A 23,620-nucleotide genomic window follows, 5' to 3' on the forward strand; every position below is an offset into this window, starting at 1 on the left:
GCTCATGGCAGAACAGCATGTGGCCCCAGAGGTACAGGTTGTGGCTGGTAGTTGCTGAAGGAGAACTGAGTAAAGAGGAAGAGTAAGTGGTGGGAGGGAATTGACAAAGGAGACCTGGGAGAGACCCGTGGTCTTTTTACAGTTTGTTTTTCTATTGAAGTCGGCTTTGGCATTATTGCTGGTAACTGGGGATCCCTCTGTCATGCACAGTGTCTGCATCTGTGTGTTTATCACTTATCTACAAAGGCTGAGTTCTCTGAAGACACAAGCATCTGCTTTTTTAGACCTGGGAAACTACCATAATGATGGCTAGTAATGTGCTGTCTCCTCCTAGTGTTCCTGCTTAGTCACACATGGTAGAAACAGGTGTGTGGATGCAACTGCATTTCTTTCCATGAAACCTGTGCGTGGCAGGTGTTAAAGATTTGGTTGTGAAGGAGATTTCGGGCACTCCAATCTCAGAAAGAGTTGTTCTGAGTAGCTGGATGAGACACCTGGCAGCAGGTAAGCTCTGTCCTGTCTGCATAAAGTGAGTAGGAAGGCAGGAAAAACCTGGACTGTGGAGGAAGCTGCAGTTGCCTCTGTGACTGCAGTAACTGCTGTCGACATGCTGATTTTGTGGGAGTTGTGATTGAGGTGGTGAGTGCATCTTGGTTGTCCTGAAGCCCTGCTGTCCTGAGATCAGTGCCGTTATGGGAGGGAGGGAAGGAAGTTACGCAGTGGGAACCCAGAGCAATTAAAGACTTTCCTCTGATGTGCTTTCCCCGATTGCAGGGAGGGGAAAAAATAGAATTTGCTTAATTAAACCCAAGAAAAGAGACAGCCAAAGTGTGCCAAGTGCACTTGATGTGAATATATTCATCTGGGCCCTTGCTCCCCGTTGTTTCTGGAGGGTCAGCATGTGGCGCTCAGTGCCTTCTTGTCTCAGCAAAGCTGCGTCAACCCTGACTCAACTGACTGCAACAAAGGAGAAGGGCAGGCTGCTATGGTTCATCTCCTCAGGTTGCAAAGCAGGAGTTCGGGAGTCATGCCAGGAGCTGTCAAGGGGGTGGGAGGGCTCTGACTGGGAGAGTCACCTTCTTGCTTTGCCCTCTGAAAAGCAAGTCACAGCAGTATGTGCTTTTAGTACAAATTAGGGGTAATTTGCTGCTTCTCTTGCCTTTAATGCACAGCCATTGCAGGCCACTGTTATGTGTGTAAAATCAATTTGATGGGCTCTGAGATAGTGTGGAGGTGTCGAGCGGGAACTGGCCCCCCATGTGGTGCTCTCGGTCTGGAGAGAAAAAAGGAAAAAGCCTGACCTGGGCTGTGTTTCATGAGATGCAGAGGAAAGGAGAGGAGGTGGTGATGCATCCCATATGAGAACATAACATATCCGGGATCTTTTGGTGGTGGGTGACCATTCCCAGTGGAGGTGGCGAGCACTGCGCCGTGGCATGCTGGAGGAAGGGCCTCATTCTGCGTGATACCCAGTGCCTGTTGAAGATGAGAGGTTCTCTCTCAGGGATGCTGCCTGGGTGGGGCTGGTATTTACAGCCTGGAGTGTCTGGATGCCTCTCAGCTGGTTTCTTTGCTACTGTTAAAGATCGGAGCTGAGCTGCCTTGGATTCCAGAAGCACTGTCAACTCTTGCATGAGCTTGTGCTCTGACCTCCTGTCTCTCTCCACAGGACACAGCAGAAGATATCCACTCCATTGACAGCTGTGAGTACATCTGGGAGGCAGGAGTGGGCTTTGCTCACTCTCCACAGCCTAACTACATCCATGACTTGAATAGGTAAGGGAGTCTGCAAAGGGAGAAATGGAGAGAAGCTGGGCTCAGGAGAGGGGGTCTGAGGGAGATGGGCTCACTCTACTTGCCTCTTGGGATGTCTGTGACTTTCCCAGGGCCTTTGTCCCTTTCTCAGCCAACATGTCTGTCGGCAAAGAAGAAATCCAGCTGTCCATTTGAAGAGCTTTTTGTAATGTGATATGGGAGATGGAGTGTCTGCAACAGGAACTGGCAAAACACTGCTTTGAAATGGCTGAGGAGCTCTGTATCTTTTTTTTCCCCGAAAAGTTCTGCTGAGCTTTGTGCCAGTGCTTATGAATGAAATGTTGCTTATGAAATGAAATGGTCTCAGCTTTCTGTGGGAAGGACTTTCTAGATGGGACTGAGCTTTTTTTATGTGTTGTTGTGGTAAGTGTTTGTGCCTTTTGTACCCAGTCCCTGCTCCTGAACGGCTCCAGGACTTGGCCTCTTCTTCCCTTCTTTCAGGACAGAGCTGCTTAAACTGCTGCTGACCTGTTTCTCAGAGGCCATGTATCTGCCTCCCTCTTCAGACAGCAGCAACACCAACCCCTGGGTGCAGTTCTTCTGCTCTACGGAGAACAGGTGAGGGTGCGAGACTGCGTGCTAGAGGGAGAAATACCTTCAGGTTTTTCCCAGGGAGCATGTTGGTAACGGGGAGTGCTGTAGATCCCTGCTGCAGATCCTGTTCCCTGGTGGGGATGGTGGTGTGGCACTGCAGAGTGGTTGGTGGTGGCAGGTGACTGCTGCCCTCTAGTGACATTCTCTCCTCTGGGACTTCGGCTCCTCAGGTGACAGCTGCCCACCGGGGCAGCACAATTAAGTCTTTCCGGAGTCTGGACAGGATTCCTCTGGGAGGTCTTTTTGACCTCCCCTTCCTTCTCAGCTGTAGTCCAGGAGACCAGCTGGGAGGTGGAGTGTCAGCTCTTGTCTCTGGGCTGCTCAGTCATGGGCCACTGTCATAGAGTTAGGTGGGTTAGAGAAGATGCTAGTGTTTTGTCATGATCCCAAAATCTTGGGGAGAAGTGCTTGTCTCTCCCCAGGCAGCACCATTTGCTTCCTGCTTCTGCCTTCTGAGAATGTTTTCTCCTGCCCAGACATGCACTCCCCCTCTTCACCTCGCTCCTGAACGTCGTCTGTGCCTACGACCCGGTGGGTTACGGGATCCCTTACAACCACCTGCTTTTCTCTGACTACCGCGAGCCCCTCGTAGAGGAGGCCGCCCAGGTGCTGATTGTCACTTTGGACTATGACAGCTCCACCAGTTCAAGTCCCACCGTGGATGGCACGACCACTGGCACGGCCATGGATGATGTGGATGTGAGTGACACTGGGATCTGTATTTGCTGGTCTCCTGAACTCCCTGTGGTCCTCTTATACCAGCTTGCCCTGTGTGTAGGGCTGACCTGTAGGGCCCAGCAACACTCCTTTGCAGTCTGCTGTCTCTGGCCCAGTTCTTCTTCCTTTCCTGTAGGACACTAAGCAGCCACAGATAACCAAACCACCAGGTTTTGGTCAGTGACTTGGATCAGGAGCATGTAAGTGAGAAGCTCCTGACTTTACTGATCCCCCAGGTGCTCTGTCTTGTAGTATTTAAAATTGGATCATTCAGAGAGGAAAGCTGAAATGAGAGACATTAGCGCCCAGAGCCAGTGGTTACACTTGACTTCCTGAGTAAATCCTGTTGCCAGTAAGCATTTCACTCATTGTCTTTGAACGCAGCCTCCAGGACCAGACAACCTGTTTGTGAATTACCTCTCAAGAATACACCGAGAGGAGGTAATGTGCTCCTGTCCTGAACTACTTCTTGCCTGATTTCTTGTTGATTGCGCTAGCCCTGAATCCACCACAGTCTCTTTCCTGGTCTGTCAGCAGGATTTCCAGTTCATCCTGAAAGGAGTGGCCCGCTTGTTATCAAACCCGCTGGTCCAGACCTACCTGCCAAACTCTGCCAAGAAGATCCAATTCCATCAGGAACTCCTCGTCCTATTCTGGAAACTCTGTGACTTCAACAAGGTGTGAATCTGCTTCTTGTTGAGCTTTGCCCCTTCCTGTCTGCCTGCTGCCCAGAACCTGGTGTGGCTCAGGTTAGACAGAGCTGTGAAGGGCTGTGAGCTGTGACTCTGTGCTGCTCCTGTCAGCAGCACTGCTCCCAGCTGGGTGGGCTGGGACTGCTCTGGCCCCAGGGAGAGCCTGTGAGAGGGGCTTTAGCTCCTAGAGGTCAGTGCTTGAGGCAAGTACAGGAGCAGGTATTAAAATAACTATAAATAATGCTGGGGATAAAGTGCCAATGCTTATACCAGTCTTTTTGATATTCTTGAGAGATTAGTTAGCTTGAGGCTACCTAGCCTGAGTCCTGTAGATGGTGGAAATAAAATAAATATCTTTATGATTGTCTGCAATCTCTCCTTCTAGAAATTCCTCTTCTTTGTGCTGAAGAGCAGTGATGTTCTGGACATCCTTGTCCCAATCTTGTATTTTCTCAACGATGCCAGAGCAGACCAATGTAAGTTGGTTGTTTTCAATACTTGGGATGGTCTGTGCTTAGCAGTTGAGTGTTTTTAAGATGCTTCTTCCTTACCACTAAGATGTAATAGCAGCTTGAGTCTATGTCCCTAGTCTTCTGCAGTCGTGGAGTGGTTCCGTTACCTGGGTCTTGATGTTTGTAACGGTCTAGAAGGCCATGGTTTATACCACAGAACGGGGAGGGGAGATCCTTAGCACTTGCTAACTCGTTTTGAGTCCTTATGCCAAAAGCCATCCCCTTGATTTCATGAAGAGGGAGAAGTGAGCAATCTGTTCTTGCTTTGGGTATAAATTGGGTAAAACTCCATTGCTGGATAGTGGGAAGAAGTCAGATCTTTCCTACTATGGTAATGGATTTACATAAAGAACATAAAGAAAAGCATAGTCTACCTGAGACTTAGTGTTGTAGTGGCCCCACTGGGGCTTGAGACAGACACTGGTATTCACAACGGGAGGAACTCTGTGTGGGATGTCCCTTATCAGCATACTCTGGTCTCTGCAGTTTCTCTTTGAGCCCCATTGTGTTTCTCCTCTGTCCTTGCTGCCCTCCTGTTTTCAGCAGTCCGTTGGTCTCATTGTGATGTTTTACGTTTGTTGTTGTCTTCCTCTGCAGCACGAGTGGGCTTGATGCACATCGGGGTATTTATCCTCCTGCTTCTCAGTGGGGAGCGTAACTTTGGGGTTCGACTGAACAAGCCGTATTCTGTACGAGTGCCTATGGACATCCCTGTCTTCACAGGGACTCATGCGGATCTGCTCATCATAGTGAGTATAGCTCCAGCAGTCCTTTTCTGTCTCTCCTAACTCCTGCTTCATACCTCCACAAATGACAGGAGGAGGAAGCAGAACAATTTACTGATCTTTCTTAGACTGTCAGCCCACTGAATAGCTAAAAATCTGTGGGATGTATCCAAGGACTGGTGGGATCTTTTTCCTTTGTTAACCTGAGGCGATGTGTCTGGCAGGGGGCATACATCATGCAGATGATCCCAAAGAAGACAAATCTGGGATGGAGCTGGATTAGTGTCTAAAGGACTCTGGGCCTGGCACAATGGGGTGGGTGGATGATCTCTAACAGACTTAGAGGCAGGAGATCTGACTGTGTTGCTGGCTCTGTCCCAAGTAACCAGAGTTGTTTGTCAGAAGGGCGACAACGGTATTACGAAGCTCAACCCCACAGGTTTAGGTTGCTGCAAGATTTCATTCATGCCTCAGTCTGTAGTGATGAGGGCCACAATACTGCCTGCAAACAGCTGTACGTTTCGCAGTACCAGCCTTTTGTAGTACTCTCGTGGCATGTTAGTGCTCATTTGTCAGGGAAGAATTTCTCAGCAGCGTCTGATTAAACCTCCAAAAGGAGATTCCCATTAGAGGGAGTACAAAGAAGTCTGCTCACCAAAACTGTTCTTGATGCTGTGTGTTTTGTTATTATATTTCAATACTTTTATTACAGATTATCTCTGTATTTTCATTATGCTGCATGCTCTACAAGCATGCCTGCTGGAGGTGGGAAGGCCAAGACTGAAAATGTCTGAACTGGTTGTGGGGCATTTGAAAATGTCCATGTCTGAGGGTGTAGTTAAGAAATGTAGGCCAAACATTTGAGTTGGAAGTTTGCGCTAAAATCAAACGTGAGATCATTAGCTCCTTGGCATTTCAAGCAGCTGTCATTAGGGTTAGAGACAAAACTCCATTGGAGGTGAAGACAGTTCTTACTTCCTGGTTGCTTATTTTTGTCTCGGCCTGGCTGTGCATTTTGGAGCAGCTCACAGTCAGTTTCTGTTTGCAGAGCCATAATCACATCCCCAAAAGATTCCTTGTAAATGAAAGCTTGCGCTCCCGGAGCACAAGTCTGCAGTGAGAGCAGCCTTCCCCACCTGTGTAATTGTGGAGTATGCAGGGCCCTGCCTAGGAAGGAATGGTGTCAGGTAGCGATTAGTGTGGGGGTGGCACTGGTTTTGGTTGAGAGGGTGCTTTCAGTAAGGTACTACCTTGCTCAAGAACCCTTTCCTTGCCGTAGGTCTTTCACAAGATCATAACCAGCGGGCATCAGCGTCTGCAGCCTCTCTTTGACTGCCTGCTCACCATCGTTGTGAACGGTAAGCCCTGTGTGAAACAACCACCCACAGAGGGGGTAGCTGCTCTTGCTGCCTCTCCCTGCATTCCTACCTGTGCCGGTTAACATCTACCAGTGTCAGTGACTGCTGCTGGAAACTGTCCCTTTCTATTCTGTGCTAGAGATGCTTGCTGCAGATCTGACCTGTCTGCGGGTTTATTGCCTGGGCTTGGTCAGATTAGGCAGAGGGAGCGACAGCAGGGTTCCTGGATCCCCTCTGGGGTGGCAGAAGGGCATTTGCCAGACCGCCTGGTGAGGGTGGCAGCAGTGCTATTCCTCTCCAGCAGGGAGTGCCACCTCCCCATGGTGGCATTGGCTTCCCTTGGGCTTAGCAGATGTCCAGGCAGCTCCAGTTGTGCAGGCTTTTCAGAAGGCACGGGAGATACGGTGTTACTAATGTAAAATCACACAAGATACTCTGAAAGCAGAAACACCTCCTTTTGCTAGGCCATATCTACATTTAGCTTCTCTTATTTTTAGAAAGATTTCTGCAGAGTCCTGTTGGGCTCAGCTATTCCATGAGGCTTTCCCAGAAGCGCAGGGTGAGGAGATGGTAGAAGTGACATTATTAGTGGTGTGTTTATGTGGCTCCTTTGTTCTATCTCCAGTTTTAATTGTTTGCCTTTTATAGTGTCTCCATACCTGAAGTCTCTCTCCATGGTGGCTGCTAACAAGTTACTGCATCTTCTGGAGGCTTTCTCTACCACCTGGTTTTTGTTCTCTGCTGTCCAGAACCACCACCTTGTTTTCTTCTTGCTGGAAGTTTTCAACAACATAATTCAGTACCAATTTGATGGTAAGAAACTGCTGTATTTAGTGGGTTTGTGCTAGTTTAGAGAAAGTCCAAATTCGTGATGGAAGGGAAGAAGTATAGAAACCAGCTACGTGGAGACTCGTCTAGCTTTGAGAAGTTGGGTTAGTAGGTAGCCAGTGTTGGGTACTGATCCAGATGGGCTGGACTGGAGCACACTGAAGGGCTGCTATTTGTCAGCATAACCTCAGCCTCCTACAGACCAGAAGTTGAGATGGATAGAGGGGAAGAAGGGAAAGGGAGTGCTTAAGGCTTAAGTTGTAACTGGCTGAATGCTGCTGTAAAACTGCCCACATTGCTCAGGAAAGTGAGGGAACAAAATGATTTCCATCTCTTTAAATGTTTAAATATGCCTCTCAATTCTGCTCTGATAGGGCTGTGGAGTTGGAGACCAAAAAGCCCCATTCAGACAAAGTTCTAGCACTTGCTATCTTTCCAGGAAATCCCTTACCCTTTCCCTCCTAAAAACATGACAATTGCTTACCTCTAGGAAATTAGAGTGAGGTCCCTTAGCCTTCTGGGAGCTCTTACTTCTCCCTGCTCAAAAATTAACATTTTGCTTTAAAACCACAAGTCAAGAGTGGTCTTTCTGCTTACCTAATGGAAAACTAGCAAGCGGTGGATGACAGATCCTACAACAGCCTTTGTGGGTGTGATTTATATTTTATGTTAGATGACGGTTTCATTCTGTTTCCTGCTACCTTAGAGATGGTAGGAATTCTGGTCTTTCGGCTTTCCTGTTGTAAGCCTGTTTCTCCTCAAGTGGAATGCCCCTGACTTGCTTCGTGTGTTTTTTGTTGAAGATGGAGAAATGTTGAATCTTGACTAAAAAAACTTTTCTTCCAAAACAGATGGTAATATATGGCTTAAAATGTCCCATTATTTCTCACTTGTTTGAATGTCAATGTCTAAGCCAATTCTTGTCAACCTTCCTCCCTGGGAAGGGTTTCACTGATTTTCCTTACTGCTTTGTGATGGATAAAAGAGTACAGAACTCTGCTCTTTCTTCCTTGTGCCATTGCTTTTAACGGGTGGGAGCATGGTTTTCTGAGCTTGCAGGGACTCCACGATCATGTTTCATGTTTCCAGTGAGCTAGACTGTATTGGCAGAGTCTTCCTTCTCTACTTATTTTGTTGCTGTGATTCCCAGGGAACTCAAATTTGGTCTATGCTGTTATCCGCAAGCGGAACGTGTTTCACCAGCTGGCCAACTTACCCACGGACTCGCAGTCCATCCAGAAAGGTCTGCAGCGCAAGAAGAAAACTCCTGAGCCCATTTCTCGCACCAACTCCCAGGATGGAGCCTCCATGGAGGGGTCGCGTCCTGCTGCCCCTGCTGAACCAGGGACACTGAAGACAAGTTTGGTGGCTACTCCAGGTCAGCTTTAGTTTATCTTTGTAACAGGAGAGCAGTTTGTTTTCACTGTGAGGTACAGTGTGGACTCACCCTTTCACTGGGTGTGGGAGAGATTAAGAGTTTACGTCTGTGAATGACTTACTGCCTTTCAGTCTCAGCTTCAGATCAGTTTGCCCAAGCTGTGAGCAGGTCAAAGTAAAGTGCAGTCTCAGACCTAGTGTCTACATGACCTTTTGTCTCAATCTTGACTTCTCGCCTCAGTTTAACTACATCCATGTGAACTCTGTGTCTGCGTTGCAAGAAGGAGCATTTTCCAGAGACAAATGAATCCCTTTAGGGTGATGAGATCAAAGCTAGATCTCACTGCTCCTGTTGAAAGGCGAGCGTTTCAGATGTCAGCAGATGCTTAGAGTGTCTGTGCTTGGTAGGGCAGAGAAGAACACCCTGCTTTTAAGCATAGCTAATCCACTGCTTCTGAGCTTTTTGTGTTTTGAACACAGGGATTGACAAGCTCACAGAGAAGTCGCAGGTATCAGAGGATGGGACCATGCGTTCACTGGAGCCTGAGTCTTCACAACCTCCACCAGAGGGTAACCTGCCCTCAGCTGTGAGTGATGGGGAGCCCTGGAGCGGGGTAAGGCCAGGCATCGGTGTGTAGGGAAGATCTAGAGCTTGTTGTGAAACAGACTAAAATGTGGGACTTCAGATGGTCTGGTTGGGCCCTCTGAAGAAAGGCATCGCATGAGAAGCAATATGCATAGTGCTGCTAATGAGCTGTGCTGCAAAACACCATTATTCAGGAGTACTGTTGCATCATCTTGGTTGTTCCATGTTCGTGCTAGTGACACACGAGCTAGGACACTAGAGGAGCTTTCTCTAACTTGAAGCTGCTGATGGAGCAGTAAGTATGTAAATGCAAAGGGATGAATTCCTGATTGAGCAGAGGCTTTCAGCTCAGGTTCTGACTGCAGCTTCTTTTCTGTCTCTGTCCTTTCTGGAATGGAGAGCTCTACCAGCATCCTCTGGCTTGCTGCTGTTGTGAAAAATGTGCTCCCATGAGGGCTTGGTTGAGACGCTGCCTTCAGAGTGGCAGTTGTTCAGCAACATAGATGAGACAGAGGCTTTGCGGTTTGTGAGTCAAGGCTGCACTGCTCTTTTAGGCTCTGGTGGCGGTGTCAGCCTTCTGGCATCTACTGACTTTCCCCATCAAGAGCTATAAAATGGCTGCCTTCCAATTTCAGTGGAGCAGTAGTCTTCTGTTGCTCGCCATTAACTCCTCAGATAGTGATCTTTCCAGTCTGGTTTCAAAAACCTCCAGGCTGCCTTGTAGGAAGCATCTTAGGAAGGCTGCCCTGTACATTGTGTGCTTCTTCAGCAAGGCCACATTTATACACCTCGTGCTGCCTTGTGTTCTACGTAAACGTTTACTGTCCCCTGAGCCATCTGAATGCAGTGAGAACACTGCATCCATCCACACAAGGACACATGGCTGCCCCGTGGTGAAAGGCATAACTCTCTTCCATTTTTTTCTATGAGTTTTCTGTGGAACTGCTTAATTCTTGACCAGCTCTCACCAGGTGTAGAGCCAACTGGGCAGGAAGTAATGAGTTGAGGTGAGGTGATGTATTTTACCGTGGGCTTCTATGGATTGTGGAGGTGCTACAAGAATCTTTAGGTCTGTTTTTCTCTTGACATGGTTTTGGCTGTGACAACGCTGCAGAATCAAGATGCAAGTGGGAGACATTTGCAAGGGCATCTCAATCTAGCAGAGCAGGCTGGAGACTCCTGTATTTTACCCTTACACTCTGAACCTCTCCGTTGCTTCTGCTTGTGTGTGTGCGCATGTGGGTCTTTAGTCTTGGACAGACAGCTGCCCGTTAGTTGTTCTACCTGGCTGCAGCAGTGCTGTCTGCATGGCTGAACGTTTGGCATGGGGCCAGAAGGCAGACAGGAGGTGAAGGGCAGTAAAGCACCGGGTGTGGGATTTGCTACGGTGATAATCATCGCTGCAATTGCATTGTGCTTTAGGTCGCATGCACCAGGCTCCAGGGGTTGTGGTGTTTCAGGCTGTCTGAACATTGTCTTCTTTCTGGGCTCCATCCTGATTCTGACCTATCGAGTTAAGATAAACTAAGAAGAGACACGGGATAAATTTTAGGATCCCCCACCCTTACGAGTGATTTAAGTTCTTTCCATCATCTGTTGCAATGTTCTTCCCTTATCAGCCATAAACATTTCAAAAGTGTCTCATGAAACGTTTAACACCCCTCACATTTCAATGTAATTCCATCTCGCCTCTCCTAAATATGTCAGCTGGCTGCCAGCCCTTGGATAACAGCTGAAAAGGGGGCAAGGGCTGTGGGAGACAGAGAAGGAAAGAGGAAGAGGGTAAGGTCATCTGAAGGAGATCAAAGGGTTTTGTTTTTATGAATTCTATATTTAGAAGCTTGATGGGGACAAGGCACTGAAGCTGAAATGTAAGGCTGTAACTGCCAACATTGCAAACAATATTGCTGCTTAGGCTTTGAATAAACTGGAATGAACAGTGTTCCTGAATAGAGTAGGATCAGTTTTACCCTTCTTGGCCTTTCCTGGTGCCAGGTGTAGTCACGGTCAGCAGGAAGTCTTTAAGCACACAATTATGTTGTCATTCAGTGAGAACTTTGCTGAGAACTTTTAGAAGAAGGGTTTTCTTCCTCTGGCAGCCTGTGAAGCGGAATCATGGGTCACTAGATCTGTGTCCAGCAGCTGGTTTGAGCTGTTCCCTGGTCACAGAAGGACTGGTAAAGCACCGTTAGCTTCCAGAGGATTGCAGCACAGCTCTGCCCCAAACCTGCTGTTTCTGGCTGCAAAGATGACGTGTGAACGAGTCTGTGCAGTGACGTCCCTTTGACGTTAAATGTAGAGGTGCAAAATGGCGGTTGGAAGGAAGTACTGTTCCTATTCGTGTCACAAAGAAGTCAGCTCTAGACTGCAGTAATGAATGGTCAGGGTGCCTTGCAGAAGGAAATAGCCTCTCCACGTTTGTCTTGATAGTGATCTTAAAGGGTTTTCCTTCTGTCCCACCCATGAATACTGGGAGGTTTCCTTGGCTGACCTTGAAAAATCAGGGTGATTGTGATGTCTCCAGAGTGATGGAGAGGAAAAGAAGAATAAAAGATTTCTGGGTCTTGAACTTCTGGCCAGAGCTTTTCAGAAGTCACTAATGACAGCGTTCCTGTTTGGGGCATGAGTTTATTGTTCCTTAAGAGGGGCTGGTTAGGAGTTGCAAGAGCTCACCCCTGGAAAAATGTTCTTTGAGATGTACCAGGATGGGCACCAAAAAGCCCAGAGATACGCATTATATTATATTAGGTCTGAAAAGCTTTGGCCTTTATCTGCTTAATCTCTGTACTGGAAGAAGGAACCATGCCTGAACTGCCTTTCACCTGTACCATTTAATTCACCCACTGTTCCAGCAGAGTGTCAGCAGTGGTGACTGGAGTTGTAACCTTGCCATGGGGTCCCACACCTTAACCCCATCAAATATTGCCACTCACTGGGTTGAAGCAAATGGTTTTGGTGAATGAAAAGCTGCTGGGTTTGAGCTGTTCTAGGGACAGGCTGAACTGTCTTGCCCAGCTCTGGAAAAGCTTGGGAGAAATTCAGCAGACAGAGAATTGTATTTCTTGCTATAATGTGTGATTTTTATTTTTAATATAATTATTTAAAACAAAATAAAACAAGTTATAATTTATTTATAGGAAGTGTCACATCCCCGACGGGACCGAAGGCGTCTCTCTAGTGCATCCTCCAGTGGACAGTGGACCCCAACTCCTGACTGGGTAAGGGAATCTGGACAGGGGAAATAAATGAGTTGTGGCAGAAGTGCTTTTTCCTGATGCTCTCCCTCCCCCCTTTCTTTTTCTTTTTTTTCTCCTTTTTTTTTTTCCAAAGCAGAGACTTTCCCAGAGGAGAGGATTTCCTCAGGGAACTATCTTTTTACAATCAATACAAACTATTGTATTGTTGTTGTGCACTCAGCTCATCCATCACCCTTGGGATTTTTGTAAACATCATTTGTTGTAGTGGTAGTGGAGATAACTGTAGAAAAACTGCTATTATGGTGCATTAACTTCCCTGTGGGCTTTATTACTCACAGGTGATGTCTTGGAAGTCAAAGCTTCCCCTGCAGACAATCATGCGGCTCCTACAGGTGCTGGTCCCTCAGGTGGAGAAGATCTGCATTGACAAGTAGGTACTTTGTTTTGAGAGAGAGACTGACAAAGACAAAAAGGGCTGCGTAGGGTGTAAAGAGCTCTGTGAGGTTTGGAGGGCCTGTAGGGGAAATCAGGTCAGCAAATCTGATTTACTCATATCTATTTTCTTGTAAAGTATAATTGAAAGCCTTACAGCCTTAGCAGAGGAGATGTTATCTGGCTTGTCAGGCTTCTTGTTCGTCTGATCCATTCCCAACTCTTTTTTTCAGTAGAGAGAGTGTTTGTCCTCGATAACACACACAGGGAGCAGGTGACTGTGGCTCCTTTAGAGTGATACTTTATGTTGCAGCAGTTCTGGGGATGTCCATGGGACATGGCACTTATGTTCCTGTTCTCTTTGTAGGGGTCTCACAGATGAATCGGAGATCCTCAAGTTCTTGCAACATGGCACGCTGGTGGGGCTGCTACCTGTCCCTCACCCCATCCTCATTCGCAAGTATCAGGCTAACTCGGGCACTGCCATGTGGTTCCGGACCTATATGTGGGGTGTTATTTATTTGAGGTAAACCATCTAGATGCAACTTGATCTTTTCCAAACATTTTGTTGGTCTGTAAAGAGAGTAGATGAACTTGGCCAGCTTGAAATTGCCTCTCATTTAAGGGATACAAAGATACTTTTGCCTTGGAAAAGACTACGGTGAATCAGTTGGTCTGAAACTGTGAGTGGGAGATGTGAAGGGAGTTGGTCTGGGAGTACTGCTCATTAGGGATTTTGTAGCTTTTCTATTCCCTGCTGCTGCTTAGAGGGGATGGTACAGAGATTTCATGCAAAGCTCTGGCTTTGTGGGATTTTGTGTCAACCCTTTAAGGACCATTGTCTCGCAACCAGTGTTTTCCTTTTTTGCAAGCTGAATGCATTATGTTTAGCCAGCTCCTGCAATCCTGGCTATGAGATTTGAATTCCATGTACCTAGCCACAGAGAATAAGGTGGATCTTGTCTTTCTCTCCCAGGAATGTGGATCCCCCGATCTGGTATGACACGGATGTGAAGCTGTTTGAAATTCAGCGTGTCTAAGAGAGCACTTACCTCTACAAAGAGAAATACACTGGATCTCTAAGGACTTTGCTGTGTGCTGCTTTGTCACAGCTATTCCTGCATTTCACATCCAGCTGAGAGACCAAAAGGACAATCACTCCATTTACCTCCCTGTCATTTAAAGCTTTAATTGGGACCTGCTTGGACATCCCTCCCCCCAGCTCACTTCTCTCCCCTCACCCTTCACTATGAATCTTGAGTGAAAGATGTGTAAGGGATTGTCCATTGTTGTGGTTGCACTAGAAATCAGACTGTTCTTAGCTCTTCTATTACTCTTTTGCTCCTGGATTTGGTTTGGAAACCAATCTGACCTTGTCCTTGCCCTGGTCAGAGTCAGCATTTAATTGAAAAAGTCTAGCTGTAAATTGGGTGCAAGGGAGAAGCTGCTATTCCTGCAGGAGACAGGGTTTGGAAACGGCAGTTACTTTCATGTGGCTCCATAATGTTTCCGGGGCATCCCTTCTGGCTGCAGGTGTCTCCCTGGTGTCTCAGTTGTATATCGGTAGGGAAATCTTTTCCGTCCAAGTGAAAGGGAGAATTTACTGAAGGAAAATTCTGTGTCTCAGTTTTGAATCTCTCTACTCCTTTCCTGGAAAGCCACTTAAGAAATTTTGTAGCAACTGGTGCTTTGGCGTGGCAAGAGAAGTTTTTCTTGGGCTTCCAGGCCCAGCAGCCTGTCCTTCATAGTCAGGTGTTGCAACGGAGTGTGTGCATCACTTTGGAAAGCCCTGCTTGATCCTTGTATACACACAGGAAGGAATGGACTGGCTCAGTGAGAACAAGGAGAAGAGACTGGTAGCCTCCTTTAGACTTCTCCAGTTGACAGAAAGGACAGTGTCACGTGGGTTTAAAAGAAACCATATCCTTCCATCTCTGCCTGGCAGATTGGTGCAATGTAGGGAGTGGAAGGGCCTTTTGCACATGACTGTCTAAGGCAGGGAATCGAGGGAGGCACTCAGGGAAGTTGTGGCAGGAAGTTGGAAGCTGTAGGAGGAAAAGCATCTCCATGTCACTAGGGAGTGGAGAGCGCGAAGGCAAAGTTTGATTCTTCAGGGCATTTTGATAGTGACTGAGTTATCAGATCTTGAATGTATTGGGTCCTGAGTTATGCAAAGTCTGGGAAGCCAGAGTTAGAAGTAGTGGGAGACTGGCTGTCGTTGGCTTGGTTCAGCAGCACGTAGTTGCACACTGGTAGGTGGAGACATCCTGGGGTCTGAGTCAAATTTTAAATTCTGCTGGGAGGGGCTGCTGTCTATGACCTGTGTGGTCTTCAGGCAAAGAAATGTGAGGGGTCCTGTCACGAACTGACAACTTTCCCTCTTCAAAACAGCCCTTGGTGCTGTGGTCTTCAGCCTGTTAGGAAGATCCCTGGCCATGAGCTGTTTGCCTTTGCTCAGAACCAGGGAGACCACTCCTTGGAAACTGGTCTCACACCCTGAAAAAAGGGGCAGGTAAGGCACACAGTCTTGTTTTTGTAACACTTCCCAAAGTTTTGGAGCTGGAGTGATAGCAACACGGCTGTCTGCCTTTCTTCTCCTAGAGAGAGTGCTGCTTTAGTGTACTGCTGGCTTGTAGTCAGGTGGCTTCCTCCACTTTTGGCACTGAAAGTGGATTGGAGTCCTAGGCCAGCTGACAACTGAAATAAAGCCAGAATGTTTTTTATGAAGGATAAGAAATATGGGAAATAGAGGTTAATTTCCCCACCCCATCTCTGCCCCATCTCCAGTCCACTTTGCCATTTAGCACTACACCCATCCTGACCCCATCTCTGTTCAGATACCAGCAGGGTGAGGTCTCTGTTTTACTTGGAATCTCTCATATATACGAATGTGATTTGGTGGGGCCAGCCTCTGGCTGTATGGCACTTGCACCTCACAGCCAGAATGGGACGTTGTTTCCCACGCGCTTGCCTCTTCCCTCCTGTGGATCTGCTGGTTCTCATGATCTCTTCCATCCTCTTTTCTGCTTTGTTTCTTTGTGAGTCCCTCTGGAAACACTTTTTGTTGTTTTTCTTGGTGTTTGGAGTCTAATCTTTGTTCTGTGGAAATCAACTTGCACTGTAAACTATTTGCTTATTTACAGAGAGAAAGATAAAGATTATCTGAAACATGCAATTGGTTGTTTATTTTTTTCCCACAGAGAGGTTTATAATATTGTTTGTTTTATGCTGGGGTAATTTGTGCTACTAGGGAACCATGTGCTGGCTTCTTCTGCAGTGTGTGGATTTTTTAAATCACAAATGAAGATGAGACTACGGAAAAGGAGCCTGAACTGTGTACTTCTGGCCATTTTTGTGCTTACAGCATGAGACATCATCAAAGGTAACTGCCTCAAAAGGTACAGAAAAGGAACTAGAGCAAACAGGAACGAGGTTCCTGAGTTTGTGAACTGTGCACTAAAATCTTTGTGCGGTTGAGACCCATAAAACAGGAGTGCTTTTGCTGTTGCTCCTTGTGGGATTTCTTACCTTTATGTGCAGTGTTAGAACTGAGTGGTGTTAGGAAAGGACAAAGAGGGCCTCGTTTTTAAGAACTGGAGGAAGTGGGCTTCATTCCTATTCGTGCTAATCATGTACTCGGGTAATCCAGCCTGTTCACCAGCAAGAAATCACATCAACTTCTCTTTCAGTCCACAGTTGTGTGTAGTACCTACGGGACTTAGCATTTATATCTCAGAGGGAGGCCTCCAGAGTCGCTACTCGGTGGAGGCTTAGTAACTAAAACAGTGTTTTAGCTATTGTGCCACAGAAAAAGTCCGGGTCATGGGTTTGCTCATGAAGTACATCATTCCTTGTCCCCACGCTGTCAAAAACTAGGGAGCAGGTTTGAGATTTTTTTTATAATTTGAAAGGGCCAGACCATGGCATGCATCTCCCATAGATCTCTTGGTACAAAACGGAATGAGAATAATAATTAACTTTATTGGAGCCTAATTTATCCAGCTGTTATTTCTCATGGCATATTTCTGTTGACACAGGCCTGAGTAAAAACACCCATTGGACAAAGTTCATGCTCATGCAATCGTTCTCACTTTTAGTTTCAGAGGGAAGTCCTTTCATTGCCTGAATGGTAAATGAGAAGGCGAATGAGATACATGTAGTCGGGGTTTCTAGCTCTCATCACTGGTCCTGTCTTGGGAGTCTACTTATCTAGAGCGTCACAAAACAAACAAAAAACCCAAAACCTTTATATGCTCTTATCCTAAATCCACACTGCTTCTAGGATTGATTTATAGATGAACCAAAGCAATAATGTAGACGCATTTTGTACCATGCTACTTTGGCCTTGGCTAAAGGTTATGAAAGCTCTTGACAACAAAAAAATTATGTAAACCAAGGCCTGCCCTTAAATCTCATATAACCTCTGAATGCTCAGATAACTTTTTGAGTCTGGTCTTTGGTGAGTGAAGAGCAGTCCCAGAGATTTCACCAGATACACATGAGCATTCAATCTCTCTTTATTTCCATTCATCAGTCTGTTTTTAAGACCCATAGTCGTAAGCCCCCTTGCACCCCCCATGTGCTTTCCAAGCAAGCAGCTCCTGCGGAGCACGTACGAACAGGTCTTTGATCAGGCACCACACTGTGGAACTGTATTCCTTCATGTGGACCTTGGGAAATGTTTGTGGATGTGCAAAGCAGCAGCGAGGATAAGTGTTAGTGATCACTACAGCAGCTCCCAGCATAATGGTCCATTTGGAAATTACACAAGTTGTATTTTTGGTTTATTTCTGAACGACTGGGAGTTTGTTCTTCTAGTGGGCCTGGTACTGGTAGGGCTTTTCTGTGCTGCAGGGCGGTGGGTTGGCAAGCAGTGGTGGGGCTGGAGGTCCTTGGCTGTGGATTTTGAAGTTCTGTGGAGTGTAGGTCAGCCTCTGCTCTCGCTGCAGGCTGCTCTTACATTCTTTTGTCTGGAAGAGTTCAACAGCAGCTGGTAAAGTCCCACTTTACCATACAGTATCCATTGGCAGGCTACTGAAAAGTGCCAGCGTGCTCCTGCAGGGCAGTAAGGCAGTTAGTTAGTGGATTTTCATTCTGTTCTCTGTGGAGAAAAAATAACAATATAAACCAACATCATTTTCTTCAAAAGCTCGTGGAGATGTTGTGTAAGGAGAAGTCAAAGCAGAAGCTGGAGAGAAAAAGCTTAAAAGCTTCCACGTGCATATCCACTGCTTACTGCATCCTTGTTCAGCCTTGTCGTTTCACTGCAGCCTCTGGAGTGATGAGAGCTTGGTTCAGGCTGAGATGTAAACCTCCAGAAGTCCCCCAACGGAGTGCATTCTGTAGAACACGCCCAGTGGGAGGCCGAAGTTCACGATGGCAAACCAAGTAGAGTAGCCATAAAATGACTTCTCCAGTCCATTCTCAAACACAGGGTGAGCTCCAAATGTGGGCATTATCCACAGCTACAGAGGCATAAGGAAAAAAAAAGCACAAGTCAGAGGATGGCAAGCTGATTCCTACCTGCACTCTAATCTCAGCACTGGCTCAAGTAACTGTAGGAGTATTTCAAGAGTGTCAGAGGGGTCCCCTTGCTTGGGAAGAGGAGGGAAGTTCTCTAGTTATGTTGCTGGCTCCTTGCTACATGTCAAATACTGTCTGTTAAATTTCTGGAAGTTTAATGATAACCTCACTCTGCCCCAGGCAGCTTCATCTTTCTACAGAATTTCTCTGTTTCCTTGACCAATTCATTTTCACTTGTTTAAGGTTGTAATGAAACTTCATGTTGCTTCAGGATGCCAGAGCACATTAGGTGAGTTCCAGTCCCGCAGACTGCTGATTACAAAGCCTCACTGCTGGTTGCTTGTTCCTCCAGCTATCTCATGAAACACCCTTAATGGTTTTTATAATGTTTTCAGAAGCTAAAATCCTGGCATTTAAGGATTTATTAGCTGTCTCCTTCCTGCACCCTGGAAATGTCACCATATTTGACTCTTAGGTAAAAGAGGAAGCTTAAAATTATGGGAGTGGGAAAGAGGGAGCTCAGAATTACAGAACTGGGACGTTAACAGGAGAACAGACTTGACTTGCCCCAGCAGGAGGCTGAAACCTTGTAGGCAAAGCTTCCTTGTCTGGAAGGGTGGCCCAGAAGGAAGATGAAGAGAGCACATCTGTCTTGGTATCACAGGTCATCACGACTCAGTGAAGCTGTGATGTGGCAGAGAGCAATACTTACTATGATGTTGCACAAAACCAAGAAGAACGAGATCTCCTTTAATGCTTTCCTCTTCCAGCTCAGGTGAGAGTAGGAATGGATGTAGGACAGAGAGACTCTCCGGAACTCCTGCCCCAGCTCCAGCACACTCACTCGTCTCTGGTCGTGCGCTTCATGATTTTGCTCTTCACTCACTTCTTCCTCTTTATTGAGCGAGGCCTGTGCGTGCTCCTGTGTGCTCCTTGGTGTCGTTGTCTCTTCACCAGGCAGCTCTGAAGCCACTGAATGCTGCCCAGAGCGTCCTGCGTGCCTTGCCTCAATTGCTGCTACGAATGGTTCCCGTTGGAGCCCATCAATGATGAAGATGTTTTGGGTGATGTACTGGAAGATGAGCAGGACAGAATAGGACAGGATGAGGCTGTTCAACAGGTCCTTGGGGTTGGTGGCCACAATGGCGACGATGGAGAAGTAGGACATGGCGATCTGGCCGAGGGCTGCCCCCATCAGTAGGATCACGTCCAGGCTGCGGGTTGGGTTTTTCAGCGTGTCCAGCTCCCTTTTTTCCAAGGCATGGATGATTGTCCCGGCGACTGCACCCACGCTCATCAGGGGCAGGAGCACGATGTAGTAGGAATAATACATCACGAAGACCTGGCGGTTGGGGGCTGAGCCCGTGGCCTGGATCTGGTACATCATGAAGACGCAGATCCCAATGATTACGGCAGCGGCACCCAGCAGGGGCCCAAAGACCACCCCCTGGAGCTTGAACTTGGGCTTGGTGTGAGGGGCATGGTGGTGGCTGATGCGTCGCCCCACGTTCTTCCACATGACATAGAGGACGGAGCAGCAGATGAGGCAGTACTCGGTGTTGAAAGGGTAGAGCAGGATGTAGCCCTTCTGAAAGACTTTGCAGGTGGTTGTGTTTGGACATGCGCACGAGTTAGTCTCATTGCCTGGAGTGTGAGAAGAGGAAGGCAACAATTAAGAGGGAGATGGTCTGAATGTCACAGCCATCTCTGGAAGTTTCTTGTGTGCAGGAACAGCATCTGTCTCTATCTCAGTAACAGCAATCAGTAGGAAGTTAGGTCTTCAAGGCTGTGAGGATTCCAGAATAACAGCATTTAGCACATCGTAAGTACTGGATGAGAGATACCCCTTCCTTCACAGCAAAGCCCCCTCTATTAGTCAACCCATCCTGTCCCACTCCACCCGCCCCTTTTTTTCCCCCCATATTCTCAGAAAGTGAAGTATAGCAATGATGTAAGTCTCTTCTACTTTGGCAATCTTTTGCTTTCAGCTGATAGGCAAATGTGAACAAAAAATGCTAATTTACGGTGAGCTTTTCCTCTCCTAGCCCTTGAGTGCATGGCTTCATGGCACATCCTCCCCCAGCAGCTTGAGATGTCCTCCCTGTGCAGCCCATCTCTTCTAGACAATGTCCAGTAACAGGGAAGTCGCAGAATTTGGGGGAACCAGTTGTGACATCTGAATCGCTGGGATCCAGAACTGTTGTCTCCCCCAGAGGTCATCTACTTCAGCCTAACAGGAGCAGGGATGCGTGATAAAGGAGCCTCACCTGCCAATCGCTGCTCCACCTCTCGCAGCTGAGATTCAATCTCCATGTGGATGGAGTCGTTGGTCACTGCCAAGAGCCAGAGGAGGAAGTTAGTGGCTATGGTCAGCATCAGCCCACACCTGGACGAACAGAAAGGCGCTTTTAAAGTCTTGCCTGTGGAGGTTGTTTGTATCTGAGTGTACGTCCCCCTGCCGTGAAGTGCTGCCCTTTGCTTCTCACTTGTGTGTGCATGGACGCATGCAAATATCATGCTTTTGGGCCTGTTCTGTGTGTGGGCACTGGGACATGGCTTTGCACGTGCAATACAGCTGTGCATGTCCCCATGTGGCCATTTGCAAAGAGCAGGAAGGCTCCTTGCTGAACCTGGCCTGGCTCTGGGTGCGGATGTGGGGGGGAAGGTTGAGACAACTCCTAGTGGTGGGACTGGGGAGACCACCCCCATGAATTAATAGGGCCATGAGCCACGCAGTGGGAAGGAGTTTGGAAACAAGAGGAAGCAGTTAAGGCACACGTGAAACCAGAGAGAGATGGTGAGGAGCGTGGGTCTGGTCGTGTCGTAGCTTGGTTCTTGTGTGATGCAGAATAGAGAGAGTTTGTGCCAGGTCAGATGGAGGCAGGTCTGGCAGAAACAAGGGGGAATAATACATAGAAAGGAATAATTCCTCTAGGGGAGTGGAAGGCTTTTTTTCCCCCCTTTTTGTACCTGGTGAGGTTGTGCTGGACTTGAATGCAGTCCTTTGAGTGATGCCACAGAAAAAAGGCCTGCAAATCAATAACAATAATGTGAGCAGGGTGAAGCTGGCAGCATGCCACATGCGGTGGAAAGGGCTGGGCGGGCAAGACGGCACGTGTCTGGGTAGGAGGAAACCTGCCTCTATGCACAGGGACGCTTGTGTACCTGCGTTTCAGTGCTGGCACACATGCTGGCATCCTTGGGTGACCCCAGCATGTGTGTGCCTGCACCTAATGCCAAAGGAGGTCTGGGAGATCTGCCTTTTTTTGTCTTGTGTATACCAAGGTGTTTGCTGCTGGGATGGGAGCTAGCTTACTTTTCAAATACGGGTTTGGGCAAAAAGAGGCTTGGTACCAAATGGCATGAGATACTTTACATGCATAGGATTTTTTATTTTTTAATGGGGGATGTATTAGCAAATAGAGAGGCTGGTGCAAAGATATTTCTGTGAAGTTTCCTCTCCTCTCTCCCTACTTCTGTGTTGCAAAGCAAACCCATCTGGGTTCTGCAGTGTGTCAGCGAGCGCTAGAGCAATGTCTTTCTAAATCTTACTACTTTGTCTCTTAACCTGCCACATTGGGAATGTGGGTGGGTGTCATTTGAAATGGCGTTTGATACTTCAATGCTCATGAGAACACCTGCCTCACATGCACCCGCTTTCCCAAGTCTCCCCACTTCCCCCCGCCCCTTTGCCTCCCAGCAGCGGGATGGAGAGAGCAAGCGAGCTCCCAGGAGGGTGACGTGCGTTACCTGGGTGGAAACAAAAAGGATTTCAATGCTGGGGAACACGATTTCCACCTTGGATTTGCAGTGGATTTGTATTATGCTGTAGCCGATCTGGAAGACGTTCAGGAGGACGCTGAAACTGCCAAACAGCAGCAGTGACCCTGGACAAACAGCAAAAGCACCAGTAAATAAGCAAAGACGCGTGTGAGGAGCATCTGAGCCCAGCTGGGGTCTGGAGACTCCTGGGTTTGTGCAGAGCTGGTGTCCTTCCCATTTGGAAGTCCCGTGATTTTAGAGAAGGGGAGAAAGGGAAGCCTGGGTCCTGAACCCAGTTGTGTGCTTTGGCTGGTTGGAGGTGAGATGATGCAAGGCGTTTTCCTGTGCTTGGATACAAGGTTGGAATGTGTTGTGTTTTTTTTTTTTTTGCCTTTTCTGTGCGAGCTGGAGTGACAGAAGTAAGGTAATGATGGGCGATGGTTTCTGCCTTGTGGAGAAACCCCAAGATAAATGCAGACCTCGCTGAGGCTTTTGGCAGCAGCAACCTGAAGAAGTTGGGACCCGTCCCGCTGTTTTCTCTTTCTCCTTCAATGCCTCTCTGCAGCCTCAGGTAGCTTGCAGCTTTCTTCCCTTCAATTCTCCCTGCTCAATTATCAAGACCGTGCACTAATTATAAACTCCCTGATAGGCTAGAGGCAGGGCTGCTTAGAGAAGTGTCACTTCAGAAAGTGGGGCAGCTACCGATGGAAAATCTCCCAGGAAAGCCAGGTGTCACTGCACGGTGACTCACTGGGCAGGAATCTTCCCCTGGAAACGGGAGCGCTGTGACGTTAAACAAGGGGGAGGGAAGCCCGGGGCTGCACCATGCTCATCGCTGGGCTGTGGGTGGGAAGGGACCACGGTGCAAGATTGCACCGGAGGCTGAAGGAAAATCAAATTCAAGGCTTCCCTGGCTGCTCTGCTTCCTCCCTGTGGCATCCCGTGTGCCCCCGTCTTCCCCCTGGCTTTGCACCACAGGCTGGCAGGGCACTGGGAGACTCACATTGCCCTACGTACATCTCCTGTGGCTTCTAGATCTTTTAATAGCAGGGAATTCTGTATCTTCCAGGAGGAAGGGGGAAGGCATGAGATGGTAAATAAAAGCAGAATTTACCCCTAATCCAGACTGGTCCCGCGTGAGAATCCCGGTAGAGCACGGCGTGTGGCTGCCGACTGGTGCCCAGCAGGTAGTAGATGATCCAGCACAGGCACACGACCTTGAGGATGGACAGCAGGATCCAGACGTCCGCCAGCGTGATGGCCACGTGGTTAAAAATCATGCTGCTGATGAAGGCGCTGCCCAGAAACACCACGTTCATGGCCAGCAGCCCCGAGAAGAGCTGCCCGGCTTTCTGAGCTTGCCTGTCGCGCTGCTGCAAAGAGCAGTGGCGGTACAGCCAGGACTTCTCGTAGTGGATCGTGGAGGTGCCTGCTGGGGCTGAGGTCGACCTCCTCTTGCAGTGGTGGCAGGGCTTTTGCCTCGAGGCTTTGTCGCCTGACAT

General features: G+C 47.9%; 2 protein-coding genes across 3 annotated transcripts in view; one reads left to right on the forward strand and one right to left on the reverse strand.

Moving 5' to 3' along the window:
• Positions 1 to 16,008, forward strand: part of HID1 (HID1 domain containing) — a 29,435-nt gene extending 13,427 nt beyond the window's left edge. Inside the window, exons 5-19 of one of the 2 annotated variants that reach the window (XM_048064205.2) lie at positions 1,670 to 1,776; positions 2,257 to 2,373; positions 2,886 to 3,108; positions 3,511 to 3,567; positions 3,664 to 3,804; positions 4,204 to 4,294; positions 4,928 to 5,079; positions 6,335 to 6,413; positions 7,062 to 7,226; positions 8,392 to 8,619; positions 9,099 to 9,205; positions 12,342 to 12,422; positions 12,740 to 12,831; positions 13,201 to 13,359; positions 13,810 to 16,008. In XM_048064205.2, the coding sequence (XP_047920162.1) occupies positions 1,670 to 1,776; positions 2,257 to 2,373; positions 2,886 to 3,108; positions 3,511 to 3,567; positions 3,664 to 3,804; positions 4,204 to 4,294; positions 4,928 to 5,079; positions 6,335 to 6,413; positions 7,062 to 7,226; positions 8,392 to 8,619; positions 9,099 to 9,205; positions 12,342 to 12,422; positions 12,740 to 12,831; positions 13,201 to 13,359; positions 13,810 to 13,873 (1,863 nt within the window). In that variant the 3' untranslated portion in view covers positions 13,874 to 16,008. Of the gene's footprint in view, positions 1 to 1,669; positions 1,777 to 2,256; positions 2,374 to 2,885; positions 3,109 to 3,510; positions 3,568 to 3,663; positions 3,805 to 4,203; positions 4,295 to 4,927; positions 5,080 to 6,334; positions 6,414 to 7,061; positions 7,227 to 8,391; positions 8,620 to 9,098; positions 9,233 to 12,341; positions 12,423 to 12,739; positions 12,832 to 13,200; positions 13,360 to 13,809 lie in introns of both variants that reach the window. The other variant, XM_048064204.2, reaches the window with a different exon arrangement.
• Positions 16,009 to 17,392: 1,384 nt separating this feature from the next.
• On the reverse strand, positions 17,393 to 23,620 carry OTOP3 (otopetrin 3). The gene is made up of 6 exons (XM_013178821.3): positions 23,233 to 23,620; positions 22,107 to 22,243; positions 21,327 to 21,385; positions 20,624 to 20,742; positions 19,069 to 20,000; positions 17,393 to 18,298 (listed from the first exon to the last, which is right to left on the reverse strand). The coding sequence occupies exons 1-6, from the start codon at positions 23,618 to 23,620 to the stop codon at positions 18,128 to 18,130; spliced, it is 1,806 nt and encodes a 601-aa protein (XP_013034275.3). The 3' UTR covers positions 17,393 to 18,127.

This window comes from Anser cygnoides, chromosome 19 (genome assembly GCF_040182565.1).
Source record: "Anser cygnoides isolate HZ-2024a breed goose chromosome 19, Taihu_goose_T2T_genome, whole genome shotgun sequence".
In the NCBI taxonomy this organism is placed as follows: Eukaryota; Metazoa; Chordata; class Aves; order Anseriformes; family Anatidae; genus Anser; species Anser cygnoides.

Excerpts from the sequence above, each read along its gene's own strand:
- OTOP3 (XM_013178821.3), bottom strand. The coding sequence starts at position 23,620 with ATGTCAGGCGACAAAGCCTCGAGGCAAAAGCCCTGCCACCACTGCAAG. Across the intron at positions 21,386-22,106 it reads TCCTTTTTGTTTCCACCCAG|GCCTTTTTTCTGTGGCATCA; the intron begins GTAACGCACGTC and ends ATTGATTTGCAG. Across the intron at positions 20,743-21,326 it reads GTCCAGCACAACCTCACCAG|GTGTGGGCTGATGCTGACCA; the intron begins GTACAAAAAGGG and ends CTGTTCGTCCAG.